The sequence below is a fragment of the Panicum hallii genome, chromosome 8 (assembly GCF_002211085.1).
Source record: "Panicum hallii strain FIL2 chromosome 8, PHallii_v3.1, whole genome shotgun sequence".
In the NCBI taxonomy this organism is placed as follows: Eukaryota; Viridiplantae; Streptophyta; class Magnoliopsida; order Poales; family Poaceae; genus Panicum; species Panicum hallii.
In genome coordinates, this window is record NC_038049.1 from 41,441,526 (window position 1) to 41,459,519 (window position 17,994).

Below are 17,994 nucleotides of genomic sequence, written 5' to 3' on the forward strand. Positions count from 1 at the left end.
TAGTAGACAGTTTGCCTAGAAAAAGAATACCAGTTTCAGAATTACAAGTTCTGTTCCATGGCCGGAGCCTGGAGTTAATTTTTAAGCTAATATTTCTTCAAGTTTTTAAATCTGCATGGCTCCATGCCATGCAGGCTGGCCGTCATGCAGATGCACCAGGCGGTGGCCTACCCGATGGTCGCTGACATGCCGCCTTGGAGAGGTGGCCTTCGACCGCTCCTACCGATGTCTGCTGATCCATACAGCGGATGCACCAGGTGGCAGCCTACCTGCCTTAGCCGTGGGTCGCTCACATGTGGCACCGGCGAGTTGGCCTCCAACACCTCCTGCCGATGGCCGCTGACCTACGGGTCCCCTTCCGCTCTCAGATCTATTCAGCGGATGCACCAGGGGTCAGCCTACTCGCCTCAGCCATAGGTCACTTACATGCGGCACCGGCGAGTTGGTCTCCAACCCCTCTTGCCGATGGCCACTGACCTGCGGGTCCCCTTCAGCCCGCAGATCCATCTGGTGGATGCACCAGGCGGTGGCCTACTCGCCCCAACCACGGGTCGCTGACATGCGGCCCCGGCAATCCCTCCTGCTGATGGCCGCTGACCTGCGAGTCCCCTTCCGCTCTTAGATCTATTCGGCGGATGCACCAGGGATCAGCCTACTCGACTCAGCCATAGGTCACTGACATGCGGCACCAGCGAGTTGGTCTCCAACCCCTCTTGCCGATGGCCATTGACCTGCGGGTCCCCTTCAGCACGCAGATCCATCTGGTGGATGCACCAGGCGGCGGCCTACTCGCCCCAACCACGGGTCACTAACATGCGGCCCCGGATCCCTCCTGCCGATGGCCGCTGACCTGCGGGTCCCCTTCCGCTCTCGGATCTATTCGGCGGATGCACCAAGGGTTAGCCTTCTCGCCTCAGCCATAGGTCACTGACATGCAGTACCGGCTAGTTGGTCTCTAACCCCTCTTGCCGATGGGCATTGACCCACGGGTCCCCTTCAGCCCGCAGATCCATCTGGTGGATGCACCAGGCGGCGGTCTACCCACCCCAACCATGGGTCGCTGACATGCGGCCCCGGCGATCCCTCCTGCCGATGGCCGCTAACCTAACCTATGGGTCCCCTTCCGTAGATCCATCCAGCTGATGCACCGGGCAGCGGCATACCCGCCTAAGCCGAGGGTCTATGACTTGCGCCCCTGACGAGGTGGCCTCCGACCTCTCCTGTCTATGGCCGCTGATCTGCCGGTCTGCTTGCGTCGATGGGTTCTCTATAGCTGACATGGGGACCAGATGCGGCGGCCACGGACGGATGGCCCTAGTCTCGCACACCGTCGTCCGACCGATCTAGGGCGAGCCGGATTGGACAGCTGGGATATGGGACAGAGGTATATATAAAGCCCGATCCACCGCCGCCGCCGCCGACTACCCCCGCAAATTCCGGAACAAGTCGCCTGGAAACCCGAAAGTTGATCCATGCATCCCCCTCGAGAAGCTGTTCGATATGAAGGCTTCCCATGGAGGAAGAGGAGCGGCGGTGGCAGCGTTCGGAAGTTGGATGATTCAGCCACGCCTCGACGAGGATCTTGTATGGAAAATTGATTCGGAGTTTGTTTGGTGTTCTACTGATAGTTTGGACTTCGATTTGGTCTTTTGCGCCTGCTAATCTCCTATTCTTTTGCTTCTTTTGCTTCCATTTTCTAGTCCGAGCTACCAGCCGCATTAGCTGTCTACGAGCATAACGAGGCCCTCAAGAATGGTCAATCAGGTCTGGGGCAGGCGTGCCCGGGATGGCAATGTCAATGACCTGTCCTCTCACCGCAAGGAAACCAATGGTATGACCCCCTACTCCTATCCTCTCCTTTGGGAATCGGTAATCCGGTACTGCAAGTTTTTCACCGTGTTTAGGAATCACCATATGAAAAGGATCAAACCTTTGTGCAGTTTCCTGGATCCACCTTACATGAGTATCACTCTAAATACTTATAACTTGGGCAGCTTCAGTTTATTAAACATTTTAGGTATAGACAAGGTCATCCCATTGTACTTCTTCAATCAGAGCACTTTGTATAAAACAGAATATATATAACGAGCACTACTCTCAGCTAATGGCAGACGCAACATTTGCAAAAGGCTATGCATAATATGTATATCCAATGAAAATAAAGAACAATAAAGATTTATTAACTATCAATAAATACCTAACAATCCTAAACATATAGGAGCATACAGTCTCTATGCGCTTTTGAAAATTATGAGCATTCCTATGATTTTTTAAAAGTTTTTTGACTGCATGTAGTCACAGATGTTATGCTCACATCTAAACTTCAAACATGAGGAAGTTGTTCTTCAGTTCTTTGCTGTATATATGTAATAATCAATCACGCTATAGCTGCCCTAACAAAAGTATAAAAAAATACTAGTACACACCATCTGCATTCAAGTAGAATAGCTTTCACTATTTAAATCAAAGTTACGAGCAATTGTGTCCATGGTGGTTCAAGCTTGGTGTCCCATCACTGCTCCTTGCTATTATCAAATACTGTTGACTTTGCTCCTTGCCGCCTCCTTCCTCGCCTTCCTCTTGGTGGAGCACCTCGCCAGCGAAACCTGCGGTCCAGTGGTCGCCGCCACACCTTCGGCGGTGCACCGCTTTTGCGAGCCGTCCCCGCCTGCCATCGGCGGTTTACCTACCGCCGGGAAATCCTGAAGCTTGACGCGGACTCAGGCGGGATCTCGCAAACCTGCCTCTCGATGGCTCGGCTAAGCGGCGGCGGGGTGGCCTGGACCTAAGGGCGGCGGCAGATTGGGGGAGCGAGTCGGAGTCGGAGTTGGATTGGGGGAGCGAGTCGGAGTCGGGAACGGAGGCTTCCGACTCCGTCTTGGAGTCCACCGCGCCGCGCGGGCCGTGTGCGGTTGCAGCCAAGTTGGGCCGGGGCCAATGTTGGGCGTAACAAAGTGGCTTCTCATTTCTCTATCCGTTCCACAAAATTCATCCGTTTCCAAAAAAATTCTTTAAGAAACGGTGTTATTAATTCTGAGATAGCAACGCCAGCATAGTTAAGTTCACGGAAAAACAAATGCTATTTTAAGTGTGCACCGATAGATTTAAACCAACTCTTAGGAACTGCTGTTGTTTGGGAACACATACGCGCAACAAGTTTAAATAATGTTGTCAATTTATGACATAAAAGAAGGATGCTATTTTTTTTCGAAATGTCTCCTTAACGTAAGGCTCATTGGTTGGTTCCCTTACTCCTTAGGAATGCTGAAAATTCTATTGTCAATCCTATTAATTGAAAAAAAAACTATTGTCACTCTCAGTCCCTAAGCATTATCATCGATTTCTCAGGAGGCCCTTGATGTTCACAAGCTCAAGGTGGGCAAGAAGCTATCAGCGTTGTCCCATGTACAAAGACGGTCCAAGGCAGGGGTGGACCCAACATTTGCAAGGTGGGTATTCGAAATTTCAAATGGTGTAAAATTTATTTTAACAGCTCAACCCCTGCCCCATACTATATATTAATAGCACATAATGGAGTGTCCACAATATATATTGTTTATAACTTGAATTTGTTCAACATAGAATACTAACATATAGATAACAGAATACTAAATGATCAACATATCATAGTGAAAACATCTAAAATAAATAGAGGATAAATTCTAAAACAACAAATGATATTGATAAGAATACTTACAAATTATAAGATAACTTTACGATCCTTCGTGGCTTGAAAATACTTGATGATATCCTCATCATTCGCTTGCAAGAAGAATTCCCTTTTGATGAATGTGACCAAACAATTATTCAAAAATTTCTGCCCCATCTTGCTTCTTAGCTTGTTTTTTATAGTATTTATTGCAGAAAAGATCCTCTCAATACCAGCAGTTGCATCAGGAAGAACTAGCATCAACTTGAGAAGTTTATACACAGTATCATACCGAACTATCTTATTTGTTTTAACTAGCATCATAGACTACATTGTTGCAAATTTATCATTAATTTCGTAAATTGCAATGATAATTTTCATAAAATATGGATGAAATTTTCACAAACCAATCAAGATTAAGGGCTCGGTTGCCCTTGCCCCTTGCCGCCGCTGCTGCCCACTGCCGCCTACCGCCGCCGCCGCTGCCGCTCTGCTCGCAGTGCTGCTGCCCCGCTGCCCACGGCCGCCGCTGCCGCTGCCGCCGCCACCTAGGGTTGCCGGCCTGGGGGAGATGTGCGTGTGCAGTGTCACCCGTGTGTGGGAGTTGGGCCGGAGGTGGGGTACGGGATGGGGCAACGGATTGCGAGTGGGGTGGCCGGTGGGGGCTCGTGGGCCGCGAGGGGGAGGGGAGGGGAACATGGGCCGTTCGGTGGGGAGAGAAAATTAGGCTATTTTCGAGCCCATTATCATTTTCTTGTTCGTTTTTTATTTTTTTCTTTATATACTTTAGAAATACTACATATACAAAATTTTTTATCAAGAATAATGGGTATTCAACTGAATATCCTTGATTCAAGGTGGGCCCGCCCCTGGTCCAAGGGTACTTGTTTACTTTGCAGATTGTACTTTCTGGGTTTCATTTTTGCTACAGGATAAACTGCATACCTAGCATGTAGCATCTATGGGATACGAGGCCATATGTTGTTAGGTTGTGCATCCACTATTTTCTTTTTCTTTTTTTATTGGGGTTGATCAGGAAAATCCAAACCACAAATTCAAGCCTTGTGTTTGGTTTCTTCTATATATGCCTACAAACGTAATGAAAAATCTACGGTACTTGGGAAATGAAGGGTGAAGCTAAGAGCTTGATGGGTTGTTGCGGAATATGAAGGGTGAAGCTAAGAGGCGCAAGGTCTGCGAGAACTTGTTTGTAATGTCTGTTGTGTGATTTCCGGAGTTTCATTTTGAGAAACATACAACAGTTAGGCTGCTCTTCCTCAAAGCATATCATGTATGAAGCCTAATCGAAATGTGAACAATTTTGAGCACTTATGTACGTTTTATTCTATGTGACTAAAATCTAAAAAAAAAGTTTTAAATACGTTTGCACACGGATAGCAAAAGCTTAACTGCACACAAGCTTTGGCTTATGAAGACTTCCTAAATATCATTGTTAATACCAACTATAGAGTAATCCCAGTTTTGTCAGTAGAAAAACTCACAAATCTATACCTATTTTTAAAGCACGTTGTTTTCATCTAAATTTTTAATTTGATCCATCTTGTGTCATTGATAGGTGTGCCTTAGTCCATCCCGTATGCAAATCGGACCAGTCCTCCGTCCACGACTCGTTCACGTAGATCCCTACAAATTAACGCAATGAAACTATACATATCCGATACTTATATGAAATTTGTCTGTAGCAACGTACGAACATATTTGCCTAGTGAATATTATTAAAATAAGTAATGGTTCCTTGGTCCGTCAATTGTAGTCCTACGTTGAGTTAAGGGATCAAAACTATTTAGAATTAATGCATGTCGAGTAAAATAGAAAAAGACGAAGTTCTCGACCGACACGTAATATATTATTATAAAAATATTGACGGTCTATAATATATGTATTTTTATATACTAATTAATATATTTATATAGCTTTTAGTAGCAATGGCACGAGCATATTTGCTAGTGAAGCATAAAACCCGTGAGATGAGTTTCTAGACTTAGGCATGATTACATGTTTGACTATATTTTTTATAATAATATGGTATTTAAAATATTTATAAAAATAAATGGCAAAGTAGATGATTGTATAAATGGGCCCTTTCGGCTCATTTCGGCCCATGAGGGCCAACTGGTCTGCTATTATCCGCCCTCCACAAGCCTCCTACAACAGGTTAGGCCCAACTTGGAACTCGCAAAAACTGGCTACTAACGGGCTACGAAATCTTAATGCAAGCCCAAGAACGGCCGGGGCCAGGCCAAACAATCTCGCTTCCAACAGCCGCACACGGCCCAGAAACTTTCAGATCCTTCCCCTCCACTCCCCCCACCTCCGCCGCCGCCGCCGCCCACCACCCCGCACCATCCGCTGCCGGCCGCCACCACGAGGTGCGTCCTGATGAAGTACCACGGCGCCCGCTAGCGTTCCTACGCAACAACCCACGGCGGCGGCGACCACGCCCCCCCCCCCCGTCTGGTACGCCGACAAGGGCCATCGCCTCGGGACGCACGAACACAACTGCGTCGGCTGGTCCTGCTGCTGGGCGCGCCTCATCGCGGGCTAGGCGACCAGGCCTTCATGCTCCTGGAGGCGCGGGCCGGCGGTGAGCTCTTCCGCTTCGACGCGCTGGCGAGGTCCCTCGAGTCCGCCACGGGGGACACCGCTCAAGGTGGTGACCACGGGTAACTTCATGGACCTCGCGCCCACACCCAGGTCAGGCGCGATGCCGGCGTCCCCGACGAGGCGACGACCGTGAGTCCCGTGTTCCCCTGCTCGATTCCTTGGGGAATTTTTCCTGGATGCGTGGTGGATTTTGCGGCATGTGGTGATTTGTTGGTGTCCGCAGAGACAGGGGAGTTCGCGCTGTAAGTGGGGGGGCCGCTGGACAGGATCATCATCACTGCCGGCGAGGACGCCACCATTGGCATCTGACACTCGGAGGTTGGTTTAGCTCGCTGTAACATTACATGCGTGTTCTTTGCCAATAAAAAGAAAACGTTGCATGCCTGCTGAAAGAGCCGGATAAGGAATCTGGAGATGACAAGGCGATTAAGTCACTGTCAAAATCCTCTGATTGGTCCCATTTCATTACAGGCTTGCTTGAATAAATCTGCTAAGGTGATAATTGATCTAAGTGACTATCATAAATATGTTAGTGTTTTATACTGCCTTTTATGCATTTCCCTGATATTCAATGTCACCTGCCTAGCTATGGTATACAAAGAAGCTAACCCTGATCAAGACTATGTTACATAGGGACAAGTTAATGCCATTGACATCTCTCCTGCTCATGGCAACATATGTTCTTACTCCTAGTTACAGATTTTCCTATTTTTACGCATTTTCTTTCTCTTCAACATGGGTTATCTTAACTTATATTGAATTCTATAGAAAAGATCCTGTGCATTGAGCTAGAACTAACTTGGCCTCATGGCATGGTGCATTTTTCTATGACTTCACAGGCATTCTTATTTGTACACAATATTTTCTTAACACATGTCTATTTCTTAGATTACCTGCTCATGTTCCTGCTAAATGTACAAAATGCCTATGTGTATTCCCCAAAAAAAGGTCTACGTATATTTCCCTAGAAAACTGTCCGTGTAATGATTGAGATGAAATGACCTATATATGGCTCGATATCATGGTGGTGTACTTTTTGACAAACTTGCTTCTGAATCTATAGTTATTGAAGTTTCTTGGGATCTTTGTGTAACTGTTCGATATTTCAGTTGTACAGGAATCTTTGTAGATGCTTGAGAACTTTATACCCATGGCAAAGGAAATATCCTTAGATTGCAATCATAAATTCATTTTGTTATCTTTCTTGTTCGGTGTTGTATTCCTTTCTAATTTGATGATCTATATCCTCTGTTTCTTTCCACAGTTATGTTATAATATGTTGAATGCTCGGTAAATTTATACACTCATCACAAAAGATGTGTTTTCTATTTGTAGGTTTAGTGTACGCATTGATCATAAAAACCTGTGTTTTTTGTTTATTTGAACATACAAGAATCACATAATATGATGTGCTATTGTGTCTAAGAGTAACAACTGATTTGGCATGATAAGCCCAAATGCTTACATGTTGTAGGTGCTCAAGAGGCACTAAAAATATAACTCAAATTCTTGCATTATCGCATCATGATGAAGTCTTACATGCAAATCCACAAGATACAGTGAAAGAACACCTAAACACAAGCAATACTGCATTTGCATTTTTCCTGCGTGGAACAGCACGACTTCCATAGGAATTGGAAGACATTCTTTATTCCCACACTGGAACTTTTAACAAACACCAATGTAAATGAAACTGCAAACAACAGTGCAAATGCTATAGTTACACGGAGGAACCAAAAGATAACTAGGTGACAGTCATAGAAGAATGGGAGGATCAGAGTTGTAATATAGCAACCAACTGCAACACACAGGAGGCTGCTCTAGAGAGGAGATGATCATTCCTTGAGCAATGAGGATGTATGAATACTGTCAAGAAACTGCTGTTAACTGTAGGCGAGTTTCAAGCAGAGTAGTGGTTATATATTACCTTGTCTTGTGATCTCAATATCAACCAGTGCTGCAGTCGCTTTGGCTCAACTTTCTGCTTCAGTAATCTCAATATCAACCACTGCTGTAGTCTTCTCGACAACTGCTTTACCTTCAGCTCCAGCATCGGGTCCGCTTGGAGCTCCGGTTGTACTCTCTGTCTCCTTATCAACTTCCTGAGCATCATCTTGTTCAATGCCATTGATGAAAAGGCTGATCATCTGGGTCATGTTGCGACGGTTAGCAACTTCTTCTCTCACCGCCTCCACGGTCATCTTGACACTGGAGCTGTTGGCATACCTCACATTATACCACAAGGCAACCTCTGTAAGGCTGCTTAAGTTTTTGATACCCGAAGGAACACTAATTGGGCTCGTTGGGCAAGCATGGAACTCCAGTTGAAGATATGTGAGCTTCGGCATCGCTCTTGATTCAAAGGTGAGCCATGGCACTGGGCAGTCGATGGAGAACCTCTGGAGCTCATGGAACCCTTCATTTCCAATCACTATAGCTTCTCTGGGAATGAAGTCCAAGCCTAGTATTAGGCATTTCAGTTTAGGTAAGTCTCTGAGTATCTCCAGATCACGAGCCCCTTGTTTGCAGACAATAATTTGCACGAAAGATAGACGCCTGAGCCCATGGAACCATTGGGGAACACCTACGAATCTTCCCAGTGTCACCTTGAATTTCTCAAGGTACCTAGGCGGATCAGAAAGGGAGCCCAGGAACTCCATGGAGCAGCCGAGTCCACAGTGAATGGTCAGAGACTTGAGCCAGTTCCACCTTTTGATGGATGATAGTAATGCTTCACAGTAGTTTCTGTCGGAGGACTGGTGGAAGGACCATGTTATTGCAAGCACCCCCAGATAGCGTAGATCACCGAGAGCCTTGACGAAGCTTGCAGGCTGTTGGCTTAAATCAACAGTGGCTAGTGTGTGTAGGCTCGAGAAACGCAGTATGTCATGTGGCAGTCTTGTTGCTGTTTCACCGCCAAGGAGAAGCTCATGCAAACTGCTCTGCAGCTCCAGAATTTGCTTGGGCACTGTCAGCTGCCTTATCGGAGTGCCTCTTAGGTCCAGTCTGTCCAATCTTGTTGCCACGAACACCCCAAACGGGATCTCAGTTACCTGTGTTTTACTTGCGTCCAATACCTCCAGTCTACACAGCTCGTTGATCTCTGGCGGGAGCTTGCTGACTCGAGTGTTCCTAACGCTCAGATACTCCAGAAAAAACATTTTGCTTCTGCATACCCGCAGTAGGTCCTCATCCCCAAAATTCACCCAACCTTCGACATCCAACACCACCAGATTAACAAACTTGTCCAAGGGGACCCGAATGCTGACTGCACCAGACACTGCTAGCGAACGTGTCTGGGACAGATCAATTTCTCGAAGCAAAGATGGGATGTTTGGAGCATCCTGGTGGAGGGCAAGCCTCCGTGCTATCTGACCAGCTTCGTTGCCGTGGCCTGTTGATGATCCTGCCGCTAATAAGTTGAGCGTGGCGCTGGTGAAGACAAAACCCATCTCTGCTGATTTGGAGGCAAGGAACTGGTACTGAATGGGATTGACATTCCACTGCCAGGTCTCGGCTTCATCCGGCCAATTAGTGCGTCGTCTGGAATTTGGTGCTGCATGGGTGATGACATTCCGGCTGACTAGACGGCTAAAGGGGTCATCAGGTAGAAGGAAACCTGCTTCATACCACCATTTTTTGACAAGTCGATCCGTCTCAAACTTGTGCCCATAAGGAAACATGATCATGGACAAATCTGGTAGGTCGATCTCATATGGAAAGTCATAAGTTGTGCCCATAGGGAGGAGGCCACCTCCCTCCTCGGCCGCTTGCGGTGGCAGCCCATGGCGAGAGGTAGCTTGAAGAAGATGCCTATACCTGCAGGGATGTTCAGCCAGACGATAAAAAAATCTCGCTGCACCCAGCAGCTTATATGGATATCGATGGCTAATGCAGCGGAAGAACCGCGAGGCTCTTCGCAGCAGGGTGTTGTCACGTTGGTGATCAGCTTGGTTGATGACACGGGGGAGAAAATTGGCATTGTCAGTTAAATATTGCAGCCATCCCGTCATCTCCTCGTCGACATGCTGCGGGCTCAGTGCCGTCAAACCCGCGACGATGTATCTGAGCTCCGTCTCTAGGAAGTCCAAGCAGCGAAGCTCAAGGTCGCCCGTGCCGCGGCCCGGACGAGCAGCTTCCATCATCTCAGAGCACCTCGCGCGGCCGGCCCCTAGAGAACCTATAGCTTCCTCGATCAGCTTCTTCTTCCTCCTCTCGTCCACAGTGGAATCTACATCGTGCTGTCGCTCGGGAGCAGCAGGCGCGACCGTGTCTGCCTCTCCCATTCCCTGCTCCTCCTCGGAAGCCATGCATGCGTGCCCCCCTACCTGCACGGAATAATAATTAAATAAAGATCGATCAAACCGGGTAACTAACTAATATATTGATCGGCATTCATCAGTCTCATGCAAGAAGAACGTATGATGATAGAGAACGGATTAATGCCTCCAGAACACATGTATATGCATGAATGGAGCAGTGGTCTTGTGAAGCTTGCTTACTTGTCTGTGCTGATGAAGGATTGGGAGATAGAGAGGATCGGAAACAGCAGTATGAGTATTGTTACTTGCGCAGCTGGGGTTCAATCTTTCTGGGGCTCATGAGCACGTGTATGAACTTTGTCTCCAGGGCAGCATGCATGCAAAGGTAGCCAATGCGACGACCGGCAAAAAGTCTCGCGATACGAACTCGCTGCTAGCTAGCAGGTTGACGGGATGCCAAAACCCTCACGCACGCAACCAGGGGCGGGCCGGTTGCGTATCGGCATCACAAGGTAGAACTTTATTCCCTCGCTCGCCCCCTGCTGCATGCATCCCTTCTTTTCCTTTGCCACAAAGCCGCGCCATCTTCCTTTATCTGCAGTGCAGGAAACCCAAGCAAAGTTCTCCCCTACCATTTGATTAGTACTAGGGAACATTGTACGAGAAATGGTCACAAGGCGAGGCCATCATCACTAAACAGCTAGTTGAATGATGCTCTCCCCTCCAACTAACCAAGAAATTTATCGTATTGGATGACACATGCATGATAAGACCAGCATTTTTAGAGAGTGGAAAACATAATGTACCCTTGATCTTCCCACTGGACAAATATCCAAGACGTTTCTCTTGCTTTCTTCTGTATGCTGCTGATGCTGCTTTTGCCTGATGATTTGTTGTGCTAGCTCATCCATCGGTTCGATCCTTGTCTCCAAAGCGTCGCATGTAAAAAGTTCAAACGGTCGGTAAAGCTATCTGCATGGGGATATTCGATGTGCCAGAGCCAATGCCAAAAGTCCAAAACCCGCTCACAAGTGTAAGTCCTTTCCCAAAGCAAGGAATTCCACTGCCATGAGAAAGTGCATCACCAAAGAGTTGCGAGGAAATTAAGAAGTACATCAACAAGGCACTTTATTCCAATACCATCATGCCAGAGTACATCACCAAATATATAGTTGCGAGGAAAGTAAACTGGAGTACAACCACAAGGCAGGTCTTTATTCCATTCCTGCATCGGATTGCATTCTTCTCTTTCTTTGCAAGAAAGCCACGCCGTCCTCAATTGTATCCGTATCCTGAGATCCAAGCTTCCACAAACAGGCCGGCAAAACTACTAGTACCAGGGGAAGAGATCAGCAGAAGTGAAGCACATTAGCTTTGCGTCCATGTAGCAACCAAAAACCTAACCCACCGGCTTGTATCTCATCTCCACGGCCAACACCACTGGGTCGAGGCGACGATGGACCTCGTCGTTGGCGCCTCCAACGATGCCGTGAAATCGCTGGTGAGCAAGCTCGGGAGCCTCCTGGCTCAGGAGTACACCCTGATCGGAGGCGTCAGCGACGACATCCAGTACATCAACGACGAGCTGGCCAGCATGCAGGCCTTCCTCAACAGGCTCAAGCAGGAGGCCAAGCACGACGAGCAGCGGCAGGACTGGATGAAGCAGGTGCGGGAGGTCGCCTACGACATCGAGGACTGCATGGACAACGCCGGCTACCGCCTCAGCCGCGAGCCCCGGGGGACCGGCAAGCTGGCCTCCCTCAGGCGGGCTTGGTATCTCCTCACTACGCTGTACGCACGACACTGCATCGCCACCGAGATCGGCAACCTCAAGGCTCGAGCGCAGCACGTCAGCGAGCGGCGCACTAGGTACCAAGGAAAAAAATTCAGCTTCTAAAATTTCGTGTAATAGGACACTATTTAATGTGTTAATTTTTTATATATTATTTTTATTGTTATTTTAGTACTACTAATTGGAGCCTACATGTTAATCCTTACAAGACGCGCTAGAAAAAAGATAAATTCTCATAAAATAAGAAACCTCTTACCATCGATCCGGTAGTTCTAATCATTGTAGCCACTTTCTATTATGTTTTCAGAAAAATCACTCACAACTATTGTTACAAAAGTATTTTAATGGAATCCCCTAAATATATATCTAAACTGCCCAGATCTGTCATTTAAAGAGTAACCTAAAATAACCCCCTAGTCTTCATCTTAATTACCCACGTTCTCAATTGTAAAAGTAACTTAAATATCCCTCTAAATTTACATCTAATTGCCCATACTTTTCATTATTGAACATCCAAATCAAAATTTCCTACATGTATCGATCATTATAAAAAACCTACAAAAAAATGCACAAAAAACATGATTCTAAATTACCTATTTTTATAGTTATCATATAGAAAATAATAAGTTAAGGTGTCATGATTAAAAAGGTACCTCAAAGTATACCAATATATGAATCTAAATTGCTTATTTCTATTATTGTTCATATACTTAGTTAAGCTATATCTGCATGATGGGTGTCACCTTGTAGATCATGTATATATGTATGGAGGAAGTGATGAGCCTATCAATATCCATATTAAACTCATAGCTCAAACTAATTGTTCAACTAAACACATATCAAACGGGTATGGAGATGCGATGAGACTTGAAAATACTAAGGATGTATATGAAAAGTGCGTAGACTAATGACTAATTAAAGCTATCGTAATTGTATATAATTAAGTATGTATCTATATGTGTATTGCGGTAACATTTAACAATGAGGGCACAAGATAAACAATTTTGGCTATTAGCTATAAGTACGATCTATGTTATTATTTTCTATTAATATCTCCCAAAACTATTAGCTCATGTGGGAACATCTGAACATGGGTTGATGGACTAGTATACATAATTGTGATGCATGATGGAGCAGATGCAGTTTCCAGTAAAATCATGCCTTTCGAAAAAGAATGTCTAAAATTCAAGTGGTCATTTTGAAAATTTGGATTCATTTTGCGGTCCAATTAATTTTATTGTCCAAAATATTTTACCCTGAAAGGTATGGAGTTGAGAACCTGGCACGAGATAGCGCTTCAGAGGGAGAAAATAGCCCCATTGACCGCCCAGCGCCTCATCCTCAGCTCATCGGCACTGTGGCGCCAGTGGGCATCGAGGGCGCCAAGGTGGAGCTCATGCCATGGTTCTTGGAGGTAAAGGAACAGAGTACCAATGATCAGCCAAAATTCCTCGCCATTGTCGGGTTTGGTGGCCTCGGCAAGACCACCCTTGCCATGGCCTTGTACCGCGCATTTGGAGACGAGTTTGATTGCAGGGCATCCGTTCTAGCATCGCAGAAGTTCCATCTCCAGATGGTTCTGAGAAGCCTTATCAAGCAGTTTCACGACCAGCAGGCTGGTGCTTCCAAGAATGACATCGAAGGAATTGAGGAAATGGGACTCGAAGCGCTCAAAAACCAGCTCGCCTGTCAGCTAGAAGAGAAGAGGTACTGTACTGGACCCCGAGCATTGTATCATTCCGGATAGAGCATGGTTGTGGTGCACTGTTGTGCTAAGATGCTTTTCAGTATCTACTACCTCTGTTCCATAAAGAATGCAATGCTAGCATTTTTTTTCATATAGAACCTTAATCTATTTTGTTTTATTTAACCAACCTTCGAAAACACTAGTTTATTTGGCTAAAAACAACTTAATGCACATGAGAAAAATGAATCACAGAAATAATTTTGTTAACTTAGACCGATAAAACATGCATGCCATCAAATTAAGACAAATTAGTGCGTATGTGCTAACCACAAAATTGTACTCTTTTTGGGAGGGAGGTAGTAGTTGGCTAGAGAATATTTGTCAAAATTTGTTGGGGTATATTATTAGGCATCCACTGATATGGTAAGTTTGGGATTGATTGTAATCTCACGATAACCTTGCTTATCTCTAGGAGAGACTACTTTCCTTCCAAGACATGTACACTTATATAAACAGCTTATTGGGCTCAAGCAATACATCAACAATTCAACCAATTATATTCTCCCATATGGCATCCATGAGTTTTAGGTCGTGATCCTAGGCCGCGAACTCTAATCTTCCGCTGCCTGCTGCAACCCTCTCCTGCACAATCCATCGACCTTCAGCACATGTCCACGAGAACATCACCTCGGAGGATCTCCACTTGGAGCAGTGCTGGTCATAGCCACATCTCGTCCATCATGGTAGTCACAATTATGTCCTCTGCATCAGCATTCTCCGTCAATGACTGCCTCAACGCATCACCATCATGGTTACATGGATAATTGACCTTGCACCTAGTCAAGATGATCGTAGCACAAAAGGAGCTACCATCCGCTTGAGCAAACTTCTTTTTTCCTCTCTAGACACAACATCTTGTTGTGGAACTGATTACTAGTTTATTAGTTGATTGTAGTCTTCTGGTAACCTTTCTTTATCTGTACTAGAGGTTAGTTGGCTTGCCATCCAAGCTAGTCTCGGGCGCCTCGGGCGGACTCGAGCCGCCTGGTGCCACCGATCCCCAGCCTGCTCCTCACATCTCACTGGAGCCTGCTGCCAGAAGCATACGGAAGGGCGTCCCTTTCCCCTTGCCCTTTCCCATCCTCTTGCTTCACGTGATGTTCGAGATTGCAGTCTATGCGCCTTAGTTACCTACGGCGGTGGTGCCCTTGCATCCGTTGTGGTGGTGGCTGGATCTTCTATACCCACAATCGGATCTATTCACTCATGTCCATGGTGGCTTTCCCTCACTGTCCATGGTGGCCAGATTTGCATGGTTCGATGCTACTGGTGGCCCCATCCTCTAGCCACAGTCGATCTGTGTCCTGGATGCCAGGCTAAGCGTGGTGACCATTATTGAGGTTCACGGTACCACACCAAGGTAGGGCCTGCATGCGACGGGCTGTCCTCCTAGGACGGTGGACATGCGCTGACTACTGCCTATGGCCAAACGATGGGCCAACAAGATTTTAACAGGTTCGATGGCTTGTATCATTGAGATTGGTGTGGTAGGGGGTGAATTTGTGCGTCCCTTGGCAAGATCTAGACAGTCCCGGTGGCAGCACTATCGTGGGATTGTCACTAGGCATGGCCATCTCCACCAGATCCATGCAACATGTGTGGTTCTATGGTGGGTTCTGGTTCGGCGCAGTGGTGTGTGGTGCTCACTACAGGGTTGGTTAGCATCATGCAGCAAACAAGTTCCTTTGTGAAGGCCACATGCATGCTAGGAGGTGCTTGTTGTAGCCAGATGCACTGTTTGAATTCTAGTGAAGCCAGCCGCATTCATTGTCCTTCAATGTGACCATGATGAGGTGTGGTTGTATGGTAGGTGCGGAGAGTACTAGGCACCGACTTCATGTTGGTGCTGATGGTAGTGATGTTTTTGTCACCATAAACTTCTTGGAGGCATCATTGTGATGCTAACATTCCTCACAACTTTTGGTAACTTGGAGCGAAAACTCGATCTCAATTCTATCAGATGGTGGTGGCGGTGTCCTTGTCATTGCATTTCTACTTGCAGACATCACTGAAGTTAATTTAGATGCTACCGTAGACGAAAATATTTGCTGTGATATTGCACTGTTGCAGCGCGAGGACACAAGGAAGGCTATCTGTTTTGGGAGCAAAGCATTGGTGTTGACTTTGGATATTTTCATCAGAATAGATGAAGAAGCAATAATAGACAATGCTTTACTTCCTTTTATCTATGTTCTCTTTTTCCTATTTATTTGTGATCAGCTGTTGAGCTGAAATCATTATAAGAATTTGGCTATGTGAGGTCACAGAGGTCGGATATTTTTCTATTTTCTCAAGAACGTACACTATCTATATGAACATGGGTCTTAAATAATACTTTGACCACATTAAAGAAGTTCTAGTCTCCTACAAAATTTAATTTAATGCGGTTTTGCTGTTACTGTTAATAAAGATACCTCCAACTAACAACCACATAAAAAAATGAGAAATAAACAAGTGCATTTAAAAAGCCACTGCAAAACAAAGGACATCATCTATGGGAGTACATATTACATTATTATAAATATGTAATTTTTGTAAAGGATCTTGAGGTATATTGTCCCCATTGGAATACTGACTAAGTTTTGCATAATGCTTGTAACAGGTATCATATCTTGATAGATGATATATGGTCTGTATCAGCATGGGAAAGCATTAGGGATTCTTTTCCAAAAAGCAAGAAGGGTAGTAGCATAATGGTGACTACTAGGTTCAAATCTGTAGCTGAAGCCTGCCGCCGTCAACAAGGCCGTGTCTATGAGCTCAAGCCACTCCATGATGATAACTCCTACAAGCTGTTCCGCCAAATCATCTCAAGCGCTCCTACTGTTCCCACTAATGGGGCAAGAGCTCTTCTGAAGAAATGTGGAGGTTTGCCTTTGGCCATAATTTTAGTAGCTGGGCTTGTGGCTAGTAAATTGAGATCAGAGTCAAACAAAATCCGTGTAGAAGACCACCATTTGACTCAAGAGGACAAGGATGTAGGTGGTGAGTTGAAGAAGAGTAAGGATCAAGAAGGCAAGGATTTCAGTGAGCGTTTGGACAAGGCTTTAGTAGTTGAAGAGTTGGAGAAGAATAGCCCCCAAGAGGGCAATGATATCAGTAAGAAGTTGGAGAACTTCTTGGACCAAGTGAGCAATGATTTAGGTGAAGAGTTGAAGAAAAATCTCTCAACAGAAGGAGTCTCACACATTGTGCACCACTGCTATTACCAATTGCCTGCTGAACTTAAGACTTGCCTATTGTATCTGAGCATGTTTCCCAAGGGTTGTTTGATCAGCAGGAAGCGTCTGATTAGAAGATGGATTGCCGAAGGGTTCATCGCTGAAAAGCATGGGAAGATGGTTGAGGAGATTGCTGAGGATTGCTTCAATGAACTCATTAGCAGGAACCTAATCCGGGCAGTCAACAGCAGCAGCAATGGCAAGGTGAAGAGCTGCCAGGTTCATGACATGGTCCTCGAGTACATTGTCGTCAAGTCAAGCGATGAGAATTTCATCACAGTGGATGGTGGCCATTGGCATACACCATTTCCAACCTACAAGGTGCGTCGACTATCTGTCCAAAAGAGTGATAGACAGGAGAAGGAAACAATAGAGAGGATGAAGTTATCACATGTCCGGTCTTTAACAGCATTGGGGAGTTTCAAAGCTATTCATTCTACTCTATCCAAGTTTTAGATAAAGAACATCACAAAGTAATCTGTGGTACTACTCTCAGGCAGCAAAGGATGAAGATATTTGAGTTGAATTTTATTATTGGCTGTCCTCTTTAAATGCAACAGTGTAGAGCTTTGTAATTATTTCCATATGTTATGAGAATAGATAGAAATGGTTTATCAGGCTCAGTACCCTTTAGTTGGTGTTAGCAAAAACCAATGTGCGAGTATCGCAGATGTCTATTATTGATTGCTTTTTTTATC

The 17,994-nt window shown here is 45.8% G+C and overlaps 2 protein-coding genes across 2 annotated transcripts; one reads left to right on the forward strand and one right to left on the reverse strand.

Annotated features, from left to right (window-relative positions):
* Positions 1–7,769: 7,769 nt before the first annotated feature.
* Positions 7,770–10,584, reverse strand: LOC112872326. Its single transcript, XM_025935429.1, has one exon. The coding sequence runs from the start codon at positions 10,582–10,584 to the stop codon at positions 8,248–8,250; it is 2,337 nt and encodes a 778-aa protein (XP_025791214.1). The 3' UTR covers positions 7,770–8,247.
* Positions 10,585–11,719: 1,135 nt separating this feature from the next.
* LOC112902751 (disease resistance protein RPP13-like) lies at positions 11,720–17,994 on the forward strand. Its single transcript, XM_025971916.1, has 3 exons — positions 11,720–12,405; positions 13,592–14,035; positions 16,678–17,994. The coding sequence occupies exons 1-3, from the start codon at positions 11,993–11,995 to the stop codon at positions 17,750–17,752; spliced, it is 1,932 nt and encodes a 643-aa protein (XP_025827701.1). The 5' UTR covers positions 11,720–11,992; the 3' UTR covers positions 17,753–17,994.